Here is a 17,827-nt window from a genome sequence, read left to right as displayed (position 1 = left end):
AGGTCTAGTTCCTTTTCTCAAGAAGTCGTCATAAGAGCCCCTAAGCACACACGGTTTCGGCGAGCTCTGCCTCCCAGGCCCACGGAGGTTTTTTGTCTAGAGTCCAGAGCTGCCAAAAAGCCCATGGCTGGTCCAGCTCGTGGCAGCTGTTCTCAATATAGTAAAATTCCATTGCAGCCTATTTTTGACAAATGACCTACGTGTGGAGTGGTTTAGAGCATTTTATTTTCTTTTTCTTCTAGGCCTGGAGAGTAAAAGGGACCAGAGCGCTCACCCGTTTCATAAGGAAATACGATTGAAGTCTGAGTCTTAAAGAAAAAAAAAATGCCTGTCTTAACAGAATGAAACTTGCCTGTATGGTTTTAGAGTCTCTGAAACGGTGGTTTTTGTTATTTCAGCCTTCCAGCGTTTTCATGTTGAGGGCTTGAATTCCAGGCCCTTGAAATAAGAAGTGTGGTGCTTGAGTCGCCCTGAGTTGTGTTCATGTCTTCATGTGACACATTCAGTCAGAAGTCTCCAAGGGGTCAGGCAGACATTCTAGGAACTTTCTTAGAGTTCGGCATACTGCCTCAGACAAGGAAGTTGGTGTTTGGGGGCTGAGTGTGGGAGGATGAGGATAGAAATGAAAGCTTTGCTGGCAACATGTTTTGAGAAATAACTCATCAGAAAGCGATTTAGGGTAGTTTTTGTGTAGTGGTTACGTACAAACACTGAAAATGTCATTTGCCTTATTATTATAAGAATGAAGACTTGTAGCCCCTAAGAGGCCTTCCAGCCCCGCTCACCACTCAGCATTCCTCTTGTACAGAATTCCTCATAGGTTGGGCGTTTTGTTTCTGCTTGGCTGCTTCCACTCTTGGAGAGGTCAGCACTTAATGTGGCAGCCCATTCCCCTTTTATATCCCTGCGGGTGTTAGATATGTTCCTCACCTTGAGCTGTGGTCTGCTTCCCTTAACCTCCACCCGTTGCTCTGAGGCCTGGGTCTGAGATCACACGGCATCTGCTCCCCTGTGATAGGTGGAAGCTGTCCTTCACCTGTGAAGATGGCTGTGCGGATCTTGGAAATGCTCTCGCTCGCAGCAGAGCACCTCCAGTCCTCCAGGGGACTCAGGAATGGTGTCATGTGCCCTCACCTTCCCCATCTGCTGTGTTCCTCGCTCTGCTTGTCACTGTCTCACAGGAAGCAAAGCGTGCAGGTGTGTTCTGCTCTTCCTGTGCCCTGCCGTTCCCCTCACACCAGCTTGGGCTCCTGTGGCTTTGACTGCCACCTGCATCCTTGTGCTCTTGGCTGTTGCTGTTTCATTTTCTCATTTAGCCTAAAAGACTTCACTTTTCAGTTTAAGCCTGTGAGTTTCGTTTTCCTAGCTCTCTTTTGGAGTCTTTCTCTTAGCCTCTCTCTCAGCCCTTGCTGCCGCCGCTTCTTGCTTGGACTTTTATGGGATGAGCTTTCCATTCCACTTACGTGCCCCGTCACCTGAATCTCCCACCTCCTTTTCAGTCCTGCCACATCAGCCCTGGGTTGTTAAAACACTAACGTGGGCTTTTGGCCACAGGATGAACCCGTCACGTAGGGATGCGTGCCAGATGAGGTCTTTCCTAGTGTGCCCTCCCTTGGAATGTTCAGGAATTCCCCATCTCCTGTCCACTTAGCCAGGCTTTCATATCTCCATCTTCAGGTGCCAGTTCAAATTTTGTTTTGAAGAAGCCTTCTCTAGTTCCCCCAGACAGTGAGTCATTTTCTTTGCTGCCCGCATGGGCGTGTGGTTCCCTGTGTTTCTGTTAACAGGTCTCTCCCACTGTGGGGTCAGAGCCTGTGGCTGTTCACTCTGGTCTCCCACCTGAGGACACTGTACTTGGTAATCTGCCTTCATCTTAGTTGTTTTCCCACTTCTGTGGAGAAAAACTGTGCTTGCCTCTAGAGCTTTCAGTCCACAGTGGGGGTCCCTGGACAGGTGGTTTAGTGCTGGAGAGCCCCCTGAAGTGGTGTGAGGATTTTGTGGTAAGTGCATTTTCTGGAGGAAAGGATTCGTGTCCCAGATGTGTTCTGACTGCTTGTTTGCTTCCCTCTCAGGAGACGAGCTCCTGAAGTGAGCACCTGAGCCCCCCTCAGCAGGTGGCTCGCAGGCATCGCCCAGCCTTGTGTTTCAGCCTGGAGTTCCCGATCCTGAGGACACGCAGTTGTTTTTCTGTTAATATACATTGGGTCGTCTTTAGAAATCACGTCTCTTATGTACCACAGACCTTTTTCATACTGTGCAGCTTGATAAATTTGCCTTTAGGTTGTAGGTAAAAGGGGATGTCTTGCCAAGAACTGAATTTCTAGGAGCTCGGATCTCAGCTTCATGTCTTAGTGTCCATGAAATCTGTGTGAGACTTGAATTGGATGACTTCAGACGTGCACGAGGTGGGCCGCCAAGCATACCTTTTCCCTCTAGATCTGAGATCGGGCCTTCCACCGCCATGCGGTAGGCCACTGATGAACATAACAGCTTGGGTGGGAAATGACCTTGGGTTTGTGTTAGCTGGATCAATCTCAGATAAAAGGGGCTTCCCAAGATTATTTTTAGTGTGGAATAGCCTAGCCAAAACAAATAACAAAGCCATTATTGTAATGATTGCTGTTTCAAGTTGGTAGAAGGAGTAAACAGGCTACAAAGTATTCTTGCTTCTTGGGCCTCTGATAGTGCATTGTGTTCCCGAAACCTGATAGACTCTGGTCACTTGTAGCCAGTTCTTGGCTGGGATGGTTGGAGAAAATCTCCGGATCAAAGTTCTTCTTGACTATGTGTAAGAATGGAGAATGGTGGTGAGGCTCTGTGCAGAGACTGCTCACGGGCCCTGCCCTTCTCTGTGAGTCAGGCTCTGGTCTGCCGATGGCCATCTGGCTTTGCTGTGTGTCACTGTGTGTGTGTGTTCCTTTGCCTAGAGACTCATTTTGTAGCTTCTTGTTCATTATTGGGGCTCCTTCCTCCTAATTTGGAGGTAGAACCAAGCAGTTGTAGCTTAGTGGGTGCTTTTCAGGGGTCCTGGGGGACCAGTGCCTTGGAGGATCACAGAAGGTGCTGGTAGGAGCTGCCAGGTCTGGGGGTCCCATTCGTGCTGCCTCTGTGACCCCCACACCCTTACCCTTGTGACTCTGCTTCTCCTTCCCCCACTTCCCCAGACATGTGGCTGAGGGCTGGCCCCAGCCTAGTTTGACTACATTACTAAACTGAACTTTCGTGAGCCATTTGGGGACCTTTCTACTGTTTGAATCTGGCGCATGTTTTCCCACAGAAACCAGAGTCCAAACCAACAGCTTCTGGAATGTGGCTCGTTCACTTGCATTGGTGAACTGGTTATGTTGTGATATTTGTTCTCAAGGGGCAGAGAAAGCTCTAACCTGGATAGCAGATTAATAATTCATTTTCTGGTGTCTGCAAGGGGGCGGATAATCTGGTTTGAGCTTTTGGGGACGTGTGACTCAGTCTTTGTGTGAATTGTTTGTGGAACTGTAGCTTTGCTGGGAAAGCTAATAATGATAGCCTTTCATTTCCTTCCCTCTCCTGGAGGGAGAGCACCCACGACCATGCTTTGTGTACTGTGTGTGACGTGTCTATAGAATTCCCGCGCCCTTATTTGGCTTACAAGTTGAAGCCAAGTGCAGCACGACTCCTGAGTTCTCAGTAAGTTTCTTAGGTGGCTGTGGGGTTGTCTGAGACTTGGGCCAGCTGTTTCCTATTTCCAACAGAAGTTGGGTCCACCCTACTGAGCTACTGCTGGAGTGTGCTCCCTGTGCCGCCGTCCATCCATGGCTACCTCCTGTAGTCTCATTTCCAGGCTGAATCTTTGGGTTAGAGGTGAGGTTCCAAAATCAAAGGTACCATTCATCTCTTTAAAAACATAGGCACCCTTAAGGCAATTTATAAAATATTAAAAAAAATTATACAGACACAACATAACACTGAAAGTTAATTTAGCCAGCCACCCTGCTTTGTTATTCTTTTCTGATTTTTGTGCAAGTCGTATGTAATTTCATATTCTTGATTCATTTTTTCTGTTTGATATACATAATCTTTATAAGTGTATATAACGGCTACATAATGTTTTACTAAGAGTATCATTAGTTTTTTCCCCTCTTTTTAGCCATTTGGGGTACATCTTTCTTTAGTATTATAAATTTTACTTAATATTTTTATGCATATCATAGTTTACCCTTTGAATTGCTGTGTTTCCTTAAAATGTATTTGTAGAAGTAGGCTACTTTTTGAAGAGGTTTTTTTTTTCATTTCTTGAAATACGTTAACATATTAACAAGTACTCACCAGTCACACTGCTATCAGCCTTATCAGAATGCTGTTTTTTTTTTTACTACAAACCTGTTAACTATTCAGTGACAAGGCTGGTTTTTTTTCTTGGCTAACTTAACTTTCAAAATCTGGCACCTTCTTTCTTTAACCTGCGTTTCTTTGGTCCCAGGTGGGGCGGAACCTTTCTTCTGTTTCTTCCTAATCCCAGTCTGTGCCTGTGACTCCTGCCCGAGTCCTTTCTCATTACCACAGGAGCTGAACGCCACAAACCTGGTTTTGAGCGGTCACGTGTTCACTTTGTGGTATCTTAGAGGGTTATGTCCTCTGGTGTTTTTCCAGCAAACTTGTTTATGTGTAAAAACTCACATGATAGATTTATAAAAGGGCTCTTCTGCGAGAACCACAGTAAGAACCATTGTTTTATGTAACAAGGGTGTGAATCTTAGTGTTTTCACCATAGATTTTTTTTTTTTAACTTTGGCTGTTTTTCTTTGTTCAGAAGTTGAAATCTTTTATATTTAAACCTGTCAGTCTTTTTTCTTGTGATTTCTTTCATTACTTCATGGAAACCTTCTCAGATTGTAAAGATGAAAAGGACTGTTCTCCCTGATAGCTGTTTAAAATAGTGTGAGAGGGAAAAAGTAAACCAGGTAAGTGGGTCCCTTCCAGCCCCGTGACTTCCATGATGGTGCAGCTGCCGGCCTGGACGTGGTGCTGCTCTGTGGTTGTCTCTCTTACGGCTGGGCGATGGGCCACACTGGAGCGTCCAGCTGAATGCCAGGGCTAGCCCTTCGCCCCAGGTAAACAAGTGAGGTGGACCTGGGGCGTGGGAAACAGGCCGCCGCCTCATACTGGTTCTCCCCTAGCTCTAGCCAGCCCTGTCCTGGGCCTGAAAGAATGCACCAGAGGCTCAGCCGTGTGGTGTCAGAATGTGAAGACGGCGGCTGACTGTGGGGCCATCAAGCACTGCCTGCAGACCGTCTGGAACAAGCCAACGGTGGTGAGTGCCCTTAGTACTGTCCTCAGTCCCTTGAGAGCATCCGTAACTACTGCCATTTTCAAAGCACTTTCTCTTGCCTCATGCTGTTTTCGCCTCACGATGCCCCTGTGAGGGAGGCAGAACCAGTAGGTGGGTGTACCCACTGTACCACAGAGAAAATGGTGGCACAGAGAGGTTAAGGTTCCATTTCCCCAAGGTCACCCAGTCTCTTGGTGGCAGAGATAGGATGAGGTCCTGCCGTGTCCGCTGCACCGTATGCTCCATGCTGCCCTCCAGGCCTCTGTGCAGATCCCACCTCTGCCCCAGATAGAGGGCCAGCAGGTTTGCAGCTCCCTTTGCCAGGACTGGGCACCTGGATACAGCTCTCTATCCTTGGTCAAAAAGTGGATGTTAAAGTTTTGAAATCCTTTTCCTTTTTGATATTTACTCTGTCTGCCTGTTGGGCAGATCACTAATTCAGACCCTAGAATTTAGTAGCTATTTGAAGTTTTCTTTTCAGCTATAGTCAAACTGGAAAAGATGCCACTGATTTTTAATTTAATTTTATAGGTTTATAATATTGTGTAACTTCTGGTGTGCATTATTACATATCAGTTTCTGTATAGACTGCATCGTGCTCACCCCCAGTAGTCTAGTTTTTATCCATTACCATACATATGAGGCCCTTTACCCCTTTTGCCCTCCCCCCACTCCCCCACTCTCTTCCCCTCTGGTAACCACTAATCTGTTCACTTTATCTATATGTTTATCTTCCACATATGAGTGAAGTCCTATGGTATTTGTCTGTCTTTGTCTGGCTTATTTCGCTTAACATGATACCCTCCAGGTCCGTCCATGTTGTTCAAATGGGATGATCTTGTCTTTTTTTTATGACTGGGTAGTATTCCATTGTGTGTATGTGTATATATATATTTCCTATATATATATATATATACACACACACACACACACCACGTCTTTATCCATTCATCAGTTGATGGGCACTTGGGTTGCTTCCACCTCTTGAAGATGCCACTGACTTTTCATCTAAATGATGTTAACCATAGCATATTAATGTGGAGCTCTTAACACTCATGGGGAATACTCTAAGATGACCAACCCAAAGTGCATTCTTCAGGTAACCTGAACCCTCCCAGGAGATACCTGAGCTTTGCTGGCTGCACCGGCCAGCTGCCGAAGATGCTCTTGGCTCGCACTGGGAGTGCTGCATCCTGTGGCCAGGTTTCTCTGAGTGGAGTTCAAGTTCTAAAACTTTTCAGTAGCCACTAGTACTCCTTCAGTAAGAGAAAAATAATTAAGTAACACTGCTCTTTTAGAAATAGTTTCTGAATTCACTGGAAAATTGCCTTCTCTGGCCAAAATTACTTTCAGATTTGGTTTCTAATTTGCTTCTGATCTTGTTTTTACTCCTGCTTCCTCTTTCCAAATTTAATGCATATTAAGTGAGGACTTCAGATCTTTCTCCTTGATAGGACAGTTTCGTGGATGCCTGAATCTCTCTTGGATGGCCCCATGCATGATAGCAGCCTGACTAGGTCCAAAGGTTCCCATGGGTTTCTCTAAATGCAGTGGAGCTCACAGGTGTCCTTCATCTCATCCAGACATGTTAGTTCCTTCTTCATGGGTCGGAAATCAGTTGACATCAAGAAGGGAGCTCCCCAAGGGTCATGTGGGTCCCTGGCTGCCCAGGCTTGTCGGAAGGCTGGTGTCATGACTCTGAGCTCTGGGGTGGTGACGTGTGGCCTTCACTTGAGCACAGGATTGCCTGGGAGGTGGGAGGTAGGGAGCGTGCAGGTCACAGTGCCCCTGTGAGTGCGCAGAAGCACCACTTCTGGCTGGGACTTGTTTCCCTGCCCCACCCCCTTAACTCTGTGATGCTGATATTGGTCCCAGGTGACGTTGAGCTGCATTACCGATTTTCTCTGATCTTCAGCTTTCTGAGCCTCTCTTTCCTCACAGCGTTGAGCATTAATATGAAATTCAGCCTGTGCCGTGTGTACTGGGTAAGGTGCTGAGGCGTAGGGGGTACAAGAAAAGAGTATCTTTCCTGTAGGAGCACAGAGTATTCTGGTCAGTCATACCTAGCCTCCCCTGTGATGTCCCAGTGCTTCTCGGAAGGGTTGGGGATCCTGGATGTTGGTGTGTCAGACGTGGCCGTGATCACGTCCTGGTTAGATAAAATAGGAAAAAGGCTAAGGGGGTTTCCAGCTGTGTGGGGCGTGAGTTATGTCCTACAAACACAGCTCTCTCTCCCTCATGTTCTTTCCTCTTAGAAATCCCTTCCTTGTGACATTTGTAAAGACGTCATCACTGCAGCTGGAGACATGTTGAAAGACAATGCCACTGAGGTGAGCTGCCACGAGTGTGTGTGACTGTGTGCGAGCAGCGGCCATGTGGCCACCTACATCAGTTCGGTAAAGAGCCGTGACTGGGGGTCTAATGAGGAATGGTCTAGGCCCAGGTAGGAAATAATTTGGGCCTGGGGCCACATACTGTTTCTGTCATATAATCTTTTTTTCCCCCATCCTTTAAAAATGTAAAAACTATTCTTAGCCACAGACTGTACAAAAACAGGCATTGGCCCCTAGCTTGCTGACCCCTGGACTAGGTGTTAAATGCCCTTACGTCCATTTTGGCTGTCCTTGCTTGGAATTCCCTGTGCCTGTGGGGCTGCAGGCCCAGAGGGTCTTCATTTTGAATAATGCTCAGGTCTGCTTTTTGCCTCATTGATTAGCAGAGCCGTGGCTGCCCACTAGCCCTCTCCCAGTCCTCTTCCCTGAGGGCCGCTGTTTCCAGCCTTCCCACCTTTAGGAGTTGTAGGGGCCTCCTGCTTTCAGCCCATTTGCAGAGAAGTCCATCCTGGTCTGACCCTTGCCTTTGTCCTCTCTAGCAAGAGATCCTCGTGTACTTGGAGAGGACCTGTGACTGGCTTCCTAAGCCAAACATGTCTGCCTTGTGCAAGGAGATAGTCGACTCCTACCTCCCCGTCATCCTGGACATGATTAAAGGACAAATGGTACGTGGTGGAGAACAGGCTCTTCCTTCAAGCATCTCTGGGGCCCTGGGGAGGTCCCAGGCCGGAATAGAGTGATTACAGTGAGAAGTATGCTCATAGGTTTGGATTTTCTCAACAGCTCTTTGCGACAGTTCTGACATCCAGAATGCCTTTGGCATGGCAGAACACGCTGCTTGTAACTTTCAAGGATTGGGGAGGTACATGAAATGGGAACTTGTAGAATTACTGAAGGAACGTGAACTGGTCTAACGTTTATAGGTGCTGATTTGATAACTCATATCAAATTTTTAACTGTCCCTTTAAACAAGCAATTCATTTCATTTCTGTGATTTTATCCTAAGGAATAATTCAGGGAGTGTACTTGTGGGTTCAGCTATAAGGATGCTCAGCTTTCATTCAAAAAGTATCTGTTGTGCATAAACCATATGCCAGAGGTTGGGTTTTCAGCAATGAACAAGAAGCCAGGTTTGTGGAATTTGGAAAGACTTCTAAGAAAGAGGAAGGGCTTAAAAAACTGAGAGGGCTTGGCAGGAGCCCAAGACAGGACCAAGGTTTTGGCGAGGAAGATGAGTCCCATCATGCAAGGCCTTAGGCTGTTTAAGGATCACAAGGCAGTGGGAAGTCCTTGGAGGGTTTCAAAGAGAGGAGCGACATGATCGTAGGCACCTATTTTAAAGGGTTTGGTCTAGGTGCCACCAATGGGGAGTTGCAAGAGGGAAAGCTGGCAGGACGGTCAGGTGTGAGACGTGATGGGGACAGTGGAGATGGCCAGGTGCAAATTCTGTTTCAGAGGAGAAATGGACTGGGCTTGCTGATGGAGGGGATGTCCTGGAGATGGAGTTAGGAGTGGCGTGAACTGCTGGGAGGATGGTGATGGAGCCACCATCGTGGGGGAGTTGGACGGAGAGTAGGTTGGGTGGTTTAGTTGAGATGCCTGTGAGCGGGTGTATGTATGTGAGTCAAGCTAAGAGATAAGGACAGGGACTGACTCAAAGGCACCAGCTGGCCTGTTTTGTTTGCCTCTGGGGAGAGGATTTCCAACTGGCCTTTGTTCCCGCAGAGCCGTCCTGGGGAGGTGTGCTCTGCTCTCGATCTCTGCGAGTCTCTTCAGAAACATCTGGCAGAGCTGAATCACCAGAAACAGCTTGAGTCCAATAAGATCCCGGAACTGGACATGGCTGAGGTGGTGGCTCCCTTCATGGCCAATATCCCCCTCCTCCTCTACCCTCAGGATGGCCCCCACAGCGAGCCCCAGCCAAAGGTAAGGCAGTGGGCCCAAGGGCTCAGGGCCCTGTTTTTGGTTGGGTTAGAGACAAGACGTGAAAGGGGCGTGTGTGCGCCTCTTCACCTGGGGGCACATCCCTTCACTTGCCTCTGCAGCTGCACTGCCAGCCTTGAAGTGCTTGTGCCATGGAGGTTCCGAAGAACTTGGGATATTTAACATATGCAAAGCTTTCCCCACCCTCCTATTGTTTTACTAAACTCAATGCCCAGATGACTTTAAACTTGATAATTTTAGAGCCTATAGAAACACATTAGGAGCTGTTGAGTAAGTCAGCCCTAGAGCTGCAGTCATGAGCACGTGAGGGAGTTTTCCTGACATTTGAATCCTCTTAGTTATTGGAGGGAGTATGCAGTGTTTACGCCTAACTGCCCTGTCTCTGTAGGCTGGCGGGGATGTTTGCCAGGACTGCATTCAGATGGTGACTGACATCCAGAATGCTGTAAGGACCAACTCCACCTTTGTTGAGGCCTTGGTGGACCATGCCAAGGAGCAGTGTGACCGCCTGGGGCCTGGCATAGCCGACTTGGTGAGCCTTATCTCCTCATGCATCCTCATCCCTGTTTTGGGGGGTGGGGGGACGTGGGGGGGTGGGGGGCGGCTGGGCTCTGGGGACAGGAGTCGGGGAACCAAGAAAACTTCACTCCCTGGGGTACCATTTTAAGTTCCAGCCTAAGGGTTTTGAGGAAGAGATTGTTCAAACAACTCCTTTTTCCTTTTTTTTCCCCAAAAGCAGCCAGAACACCTGGTGGGTACTTAAATATTGTTGGTTAATTGAATTTGGACATGTAACAAAACTGTTGGGACAAAATAGTGCAAGGAGATCACTCTTCTGAAGATTTTTTTCCTCTTAGTGACCACATGTATAAGAAATAACACTGGAACCACTTGTAACCCTGTTTTTGAAAGCCTGGCTGGTGTACGTTCATAATTTAGTGTCCTCTCCACACAGCCGGCAGGAAGCCACACCGGCTGGCTGTGGGAGGGTCACCCTGGATGCCTTCCTCACGATGGTGGCTGTTAATCCTGTGGGCTCACATACTCGTTTGTTGCCACTTAGGGGGTTTTAGTTCCTGGACCCTATTCTCTTCACATTAGTCACACTCATAAGATTGATGGGTAAGACCAAAATGCCAGTTTAGAACCTGACTACTGCAAAACTTTTGTGGGGCTGGATGTGGGGAAGCCAGCTGTAATAACTCTGTGGGTCTGGGGTCTAGAGCAGGGCGTCTCGGGGAGAATGGCTGGCTCTGGTTGCTGAGGGTTCCCCTCTGTTGACTCGCTCTCTTGAAAGCCTGGGACTCTTTTAGCCTCATGGAAGCATCTTTGCATATTTGCTATGTTAATTGGCTTCCCCAAATTAACCCTCTCTGAAGGCTGTTATTTACCTTTGGCTTTCTCACCTGGAGAGGCACCCGAGGGCTGTAGGAGATACCTAGATTTGTATGAAAATAGGCAGGTTGAAAATGATTATAACTTGATTCTACTGGATTTAAACTTCATAATCCTTTCCAAGAATGTGTGAATGGGGGCCACCCCGTGGCCTAGTCGCTAAGTTCGAGTGCTCTGCTTTGGCGGCCCAGGGTTTCGCTGGTTCGGATCCTGGGCAGGGACATGGCACCGCGCATCAGGCCATGTTGAGGCGGTGTCCCACATGCCACAACTATAGCACCCCACAACTAAAATATACAACTATGTACTAGGGGCATTTGGGGAGGAAAAAACAGAAAAAAAAAAAAAGAACGTGTGAATGGATTTAAAAAGTAATCTCAGATTCCTAGCAGCATATCTTATAGCCACACTCACTCTAAATTGCTCCAGAGTAGTTGCTGTGTGACCTTAGGGCAAGTTTGGGCCATAAAAGGAGATTGGAGGACCTCATTTCTAAGGGCCTTTGGAAAACATTTTCTTCTTTTTTGTTTACCAAACAACTTTTTTGGTGAGGAAGATTGGCCCTGAGCTAACATCTGTTGCCAGTCTCCCTCTTTTTTTTTTTCTCCCCAAAGTCCCAGCACGTAGTTGTATGTCCTAGTTGTAAGTCCTTCTAGTTCTTCTATGTGGGATGCTGCCACAGCACGGCTTGATTTGCGGTGTGTAGGTCCATGCCCAGGGTCTGAACTGGCAAACCCTGAGTTGCCGAAGCAGAGTGTGGAGTGCACGAGTTTAACCGCTATGCCACTGGGCCAGCCCGAGGAAAACCTTTTCAAGATACCTTTTGCACACGTTTTCCTATAAGGTATAGAATAGTCAGATCGCCATTTTTATCTTACTAAAACTTGCCCAGAGCCGACACATACAGGACTCTTCTCTTGGAAACTTGCCTGATGACCTCCTGTTGACCCTCTTGGGAGTGCTGGGTCTTTGGTGTGTGATTGCAGCAGTGACTTTCACTAACAGTCTCTTTCTCTCTCCCCAGTGCAAGAACTATATCAACCAGTATTCTGAAATTGCCGTCCAAATGATGATGCATATGGTAGGTCGCAGGGGATGCTCCTTGTTAGCATTTTTCTTTGTCTCAAGCTTGGTGATTTCCAGGAATTTTGAAAATTATATGATTTAGTTTCTCTTTTTTCCCTTTGAGTACTGAATAGGGCCAGAATGATCCCTCTGTGACCTGCAGACTCTCCACCTGTAACTCAGTGCCTCCCCTTTGCCTTCCTCAGCTGGAGGGAAGGCTGAAGCAGCCTGAGCCCAGGACTGCCCTAGTGGCTTCCTGGCTTCTCTCTGCCTGTGCAGATGTGAGCTGGCTATCAGATTCCTAGTATCTGGCTTTCACCCTGGGACCGTGGGAATAGTCTGCTTTGTAGCTAGGCCAGGCCTGAGAACTGCTGTGTTGCAGCCTGAGTTCTGAGAATGGGAGAATCCCGCCTCCCAGAGTTGGTCCTGCGCCCTGCAGCAGTGTTAGCTGTAACACCTGCACCTGCTTCTGATGCCTCCACGTGGTAGGGGCATTCCTTCATCATTGGAGGCAGAAAATAGTGATCTGTGAAGTGAGATAGCTGGCTCCGTGCAGAAAAGTACTGTACAGAGCAGGTGGACGGGAGGCATTCTTACATGGGGCACATGCACTGGCCTCCTGAGATCTAATTTGCAGGAGTTGAGGACTAGGTTGCAAATTTTTCTCTCTGTCACTGCTGACTTTCTGACTACATTGAGATTGGCCTCCAGTCCTTGAGTTTGTTCTCTAATCGGGTCAGCAAACGATAGCCCACTACCTGTTTTTGTAAGGTCTCATTGGAACACGGGGCTGCGTGGTTTGTGCTACAGCAGCAGAGATGAGACCTTACGGTCTGCAAAACCTAAAAGATTTATTTACTCTTTGTCCCCACTCTGAGTGCTCAAGGACTCCATCCAGGCACAAGAGAGTTTATTTGGGATCATTATTCATACCCTACCTTGTTCTAAAAACAGTTTAAAAGCAGCTTACAAAGGTGTGCAGCTAGACTGGGGACAAATAAACCTTTGACGTGACTTTATCTGGTTACGTGATTGCTCATAGCTAACTAAAAAAATAGTTTTCTTGTTATAAAAATTATACTGCATAGACATTTTTTGAAAACATGGAATTTACTTACCAAATCAAAAATCTATTGGGGTTTTAAAAAATATCAGTGGGGTCAGATTTTATATAGTATTTCAAACTTTGTAGTTTGCATTTTTGTCTAAAAATGTATTGGTCATTAAATATTCTTGTACAAATGATTTTTAAGTGGCTGCATACTATTCACTGTGTGGATAAAACATAATTTATGTTACCAATCTCCCATGGCTGGATGTTTAGCTCATTTTCATGTTTGCCCTTGAGATAAAAAGCACGATGAACATCTTTACGGTCAAATAGATACATAGGCACTTCTCTGTTTTTTCCTTTAGTATAGGTAAAACTGGGATTGCTGAATCAAAGGGCAAGGCTTTTGATATACTGTCAAACCAGCCCACCAGGCTGACATTTGACCACCTGGGTGTGGATTGCCTGAACCTGGGCAGTGGAGAGTGTGGTTCGGGATCCCTGACCCCTCTGGGTATATTTTATATTATAACACACACCCCTAGTTTGGGCAGCCCTGTGTCTTGTTCCATTTTGCTGCTCATCACCAACCCGAGGGTTGTCAACATTTTGAGGTTAGGCTTTTGAGGATGGAGAGCTGTTCATAATGTGGCGTTTTCTGGGGACCTGCTGCCCAGTGTTTTGAGCATGATTTGGTGTGTCAGGGACATGGGAATGGAGCACACACAAGCTGGGCAGTGTGGTCTGTCCCCCGAGGGCCCGGGTAGCTCTCAGGGCCCCCTTGTACACACAATGGTAGGAACAAGGTAGGTTGCTGACATGTGACTGAAAGGGCATTTCCCTTAAACTTCTGGTGACATCCTTACACCTGGTTAACTGCTTGATTATTGTTATTTTAATTTTTTCTTAACTGTTGTGTCCTTTCCTTTCTCTTATTTTCATCTCCGATTTCCTGTTTTTTTGTTCAACAGCAGGATCAGGTATGTGATGGGAATTTGCTTGTAGTAGCGGTCTGCTGCTTCTCGTAGTTCTTTGCTCACCTCTTGTGTATGGCATGATCAGCTCTGACAGATACAAGGAATGAGAGCAAAGGGCAGGGTCCCTCTCTGTTAATAAATATGGTTGGCGGGGGAGCTTCTGCGTCTCTCCCCTGTGATTCAGCACTTGAGGTGTTGGCGGGGGGGATCTCATCTCCCCTTCAGGGGGCCAGAAAATGAGCTAGCAGAGCCTTGTACTCTGGTCAAAATCAGTGCCTAGCCGACCACGTGCAGGCCACCAGTATGATGATGGGGAACCATGGGTGGCCCTGGAGATATGCCTCAGCTTCCTTCAGTGTAGACCTGACTTCCGGTGGGACACCTTGTTTCTGTCATGACTCGAGAGAGCATTGCATGTCTTTAGTCCTGTTTTTCATAACCCCAGAAATGCTTCTGCTGCATGAGCAAGTCATTTGCAAATAGCGAGCAGACTGTTCCCCTGTCTGTTGGATCCAGAGAGTTGGAAACAATCTCTTGATTGTGGCTTTTGCCCCTCTGGGTGATGGGGTCCTGGGGGTCTTGGAGTCAGATCGATCAGATGGCTCCAGAGCCAGGCTGTTGGTGGCATAATATGGGGACTAAGCCCCGGACTGTACTTACTGAGCCAGTGCCCTTTTGGAGCTGTCCTGACATTGCCCCCTCTGAGCACTGGCATCTGTCTCTAGGATTAGAGTTCACAATTTTCAAAGGTATTTTGAAGTCTAATGGGAGAGGACTTTGGCTGAAATATCTGAATTTTTACCTAGGCCGTCTCAAGGAGTTATAGAACAAAGCTGATCTGAGACAAAGCAGCCACACACCTCCTGAATCTTTGTCTTTTTTCTAAAAAGCTTGCTGTATCTTTGGCCCCATTCTGATTTTCCCCTGTTCTTAAAGCGTGCCAAAGCATATTCTTAGTATATGCTTTCCAACCTTATTTAATTCTAGAGCCCTCTCAGTAGTGAACAAGATGAACTGTAGCCATGGTCTAACTCTCTTCCCTTAACAGGTCTCATCTTTAGCATCCTGTTTCTGCTGCTTTATGGCTTGGTGGTGGGAGGGAAAAGCCATTAGGCCAGGGCTAGTTCCTGGTTGCATTTGGTTTACACAAAGCATGTATACTTTTCTTGCTCTTGGCCATCATAGTGAAATGGTCAAGATGTTGTCCAGACTATCTAGTTCTCTGTGGTTTGGTGTCTGGATGGAAAGGGGATCTATCTAGAGACTGTGGGACTTGAAAGGATTCGTCAGTTTGGGAGATTGGGTTTTTGTGTGTCCTGTGTGCAATTGTGAACATAGAATGTGGTTTTTAAAAAAGCCAACATTTCCCCTTAATGCATCCTTTTAAATGGTCCTGCCACTGAAAGATCCGGTGTGGTTTTATTTCTAACACTTTTGGCTTTCTGTTAGTTTATGGGCATAGTAGTTCCTCCTCTAGAAAGAACATATAGCTTACTTCCTACTGAGAATGAACCAGCTCAGCCGAAAAACAGGTTCTCGAGCAGGCCGGGCGTCCTTGGAGGCGATCTGACTGCCTGTCAGAGATGCCGGGCCGTTTACTGCCCCGGCGTGCTTCCTGGTTGGAGCAGAGACAGTGGTTCTGTCTGATCTCCCTTCAGAGCTTTGTGTGGCCTCTTCCCCAACGTGAAACGGGTACACCTGCATTTGCATGAGCCCCTTTAGATTTAATACAGACTCTTTGCCTGTCTGGGGGGCAGTCAGCCTTGACACTGGGACCAGGGTGCTCCTCCAGCACCCCAACCTTTGTGTGTAGAGAGTGGTCCTGAGGGGTGGTGGCTGCAGGCCTGCATCTGACTGCTTTTTCTGTGCTCTCTTCAGCAACCCAAGGAGATTTGTGGACTGGTTGGGTTCTGTGACGAGGTGAAGGAGATGCCCCTGCAGACTCTGATCCCTGGCAAAGTGGTCTCGGAGAACGTCATCCCTGCCCTGGAACTGGTGGAGCCCATTAAGGTACCTGGTGTCATTGTTTTGTACTGACCCGGACTCTCTGACACCCTGCCTCTCCATGTGTGTCACATCCTGCGAGGCACACACCTTTTTGTTTCCCTGCCTGGTTCCTAAAGGTATTTGAGTTTGAGACCATTAGTTTATGGTATTCCCTATACTAATGCAGCAGCACCTCCACCCCACCCCCCGCCCCCCGCCCCAGCGCAGTGATTCCCTTGGTTAGAAACCCAAGTTCTCGTGGGATCAAGTCCACAAATTTAGCCTGCCATTCAAGACCATTTTTCAGTACCTGGCTCCAACCTGACCTTTACCAGTGTGCTTTCTGTGGCCCACAAATGGCCGTGGTACAAACTTGATATTCCTAGCACATCCCCAGGTGTGCAGAAGCTTCTCTGGGTGTGCTGCCTGTGTGTGCACGGGTGTCTTTTTTCCCTAGCACCCTTCACTTGGTACAGATCCTCCTTCATTCCATAATGAGTTTGTCTTCAGCACATCTTATGGGTTAGGCAGTGTTTTAGAGGTTGAGGCCTACAGCAGTTCACCTACAGTGGCGAACATAATTGTCCTGGTGTTCCTGGGGGGCCCGGCCCATGTGAGGTCTTATCACATGGCTCATGCATTCACTTGTTCCAGAACTTCACATGTCACTTGACCTCCAGCTGTCTCATCCCCTTGTCACTTGACCTCCAGCTGTCTCATCCCCTTGTCACTTGACCTTCAGCTGCCTCATCTCCTTTTACTGTCTTCTCGCAGCGTGTGGACCACAGGAAGGAAGGGTTAAGCATCCGATGGAGTTGGGGAAACACTGGTGCCTCGCCCCCCCCCCCCCCCCCCACTGAGATGCTCATAGGCCCTGGCCCACCTTGCTGACTGAATTAATGGCCAGAGAAAATGAAGGAGAGTTATAGCTTGTACTCTAGCCACATATGACTACTTAAATTTAAATAAAATTAAACATTTAAAAGTTCAGTTCCTTGGTAAATTAGCTACATTTCAAGTGCTCAATAGACACACGTGGCTAGTGGCTGCTGTATTGGACAGCAGAGAGAGAGAGAATGTTTCCACTGTCACAGCAGGTTCTAGTCAACAATATTACTTCATTAAAGTAGGCTCTAGAATAGCACTCTCAGGTGCTGAGACCTGAAACTCAAAAGCAGCCTGAAATGTGTTTAAAACTCCGTGTTCTAGATAGTGGATCGTGAATCCTCTCTCTGCTCCTGCTCCCCATCCGCCTCCCCAAAACGAACGCTGGATGGTGAAATGGTTGTGGCCAAACACACCATCATATGGACAGCTCTTTGTGGGCGGAGAGATGCTTTCACTGCTTGTGTCTCCTAAGTGTACGTTCCTGGGTTTTGGTGGGCTGTGGCGGGAGGAGGGGGTGGAGGTAGAGGATTGGGGAAAGGGACAGGTCTCCACCAAATAAAAGCAGGAGGGCCTGGAACTTGGACACAGGAGGAAACCACACATTATTTTGAATTCAGTAGGAAGTGGCCGTTTGTGTGATGCTAACCTGTCCCTGGCCTCAGTGTTCCCTCTCCTGTCAAGGAGCAGGACCAAGGAACGGGTGAGGTGAGAGTCTCAGCATTTAAGTGTTCTCCTTTTCCCCCTTCACAGAAGGACCTGGTCCAGGCGAAGGCAGATGTTTACTGCGAGGTGTGTGAGTTACTGGTGAAGGAGGTGGTCAAGCTGATCGACAACAGGACCGAGGTATGTGCATTTCCAGAATGCTGCCCTCCTGGCAGAG

At 47.6% G+C, this 17,827-nt stretch overlaps 1 protein-coding gene across 1 annotated transcript in view; it reads left to right on the top strand.

The window, feature by feature from the left end:
• Nucleotides 1-17,827, top strand: part of PSAP (prosaposin) — a 30,189-nt gene that overhangs the window by 8,529 nt on the left and 3,833 nt on the right. Inside the window, exons 2-9 of the mRNA XM_014840288.3 lie at nucleotides 5,157-5,290; nucleotides 7,564-7,638; nucleotides 8,181-8,306; nucleotides 9,367-9,567; nucleotides 9,974-10,117; nucleotides 12,005-12,061; nucleotides 15,952-16,083; nucleotides 17,698-17,790. Of these exons, the coding sequence (XP_014695774.2) occupies nucleotides 5,157-5,290; nucleotides 7,564-7,638; nucleotides 8,181-8,306; nucleotides 9,367-9,567; nucleotides 9,974-10,117; nucleotides 12,005-12,061; nucleotides 15,952-16,083; nucleotides 17,698-17,790 (962 nt within the window). The remainder of the gene's footprint in view (nucleotides 1-5,156; nucleotides 5,291-7,563; nucleotides 7,639-8,180; nucleotides 8,307-9,366; nucleotides 9,568-9,973; nucleotides 10,118-12,004; nucleotides 12,062-15,951; nucleotides 16,084-17,697; nucleotides 17,791-17,827) is intronic.

The sequence above is a fragment of the Equus asinus genome, chromosome 2 (genome assembly GCF_041296235.1).
Source record: "Equus asinus isolate D_3611 breed Donkey chromosome 2, EquAss-T2T_v2, whole genome shotgun sequence".
In the NCBI taxonomy this organism is placed as follows: Eukaryota; Metazoa; Chordata; class Mammalia; order Perissodactyla; family Equidae; genus Equus; species Equus asinus.
Note: the sequence above shows the minus strand (reverse complement) of the source record. Positions and strands in the feature narration are given on the sequence as shown.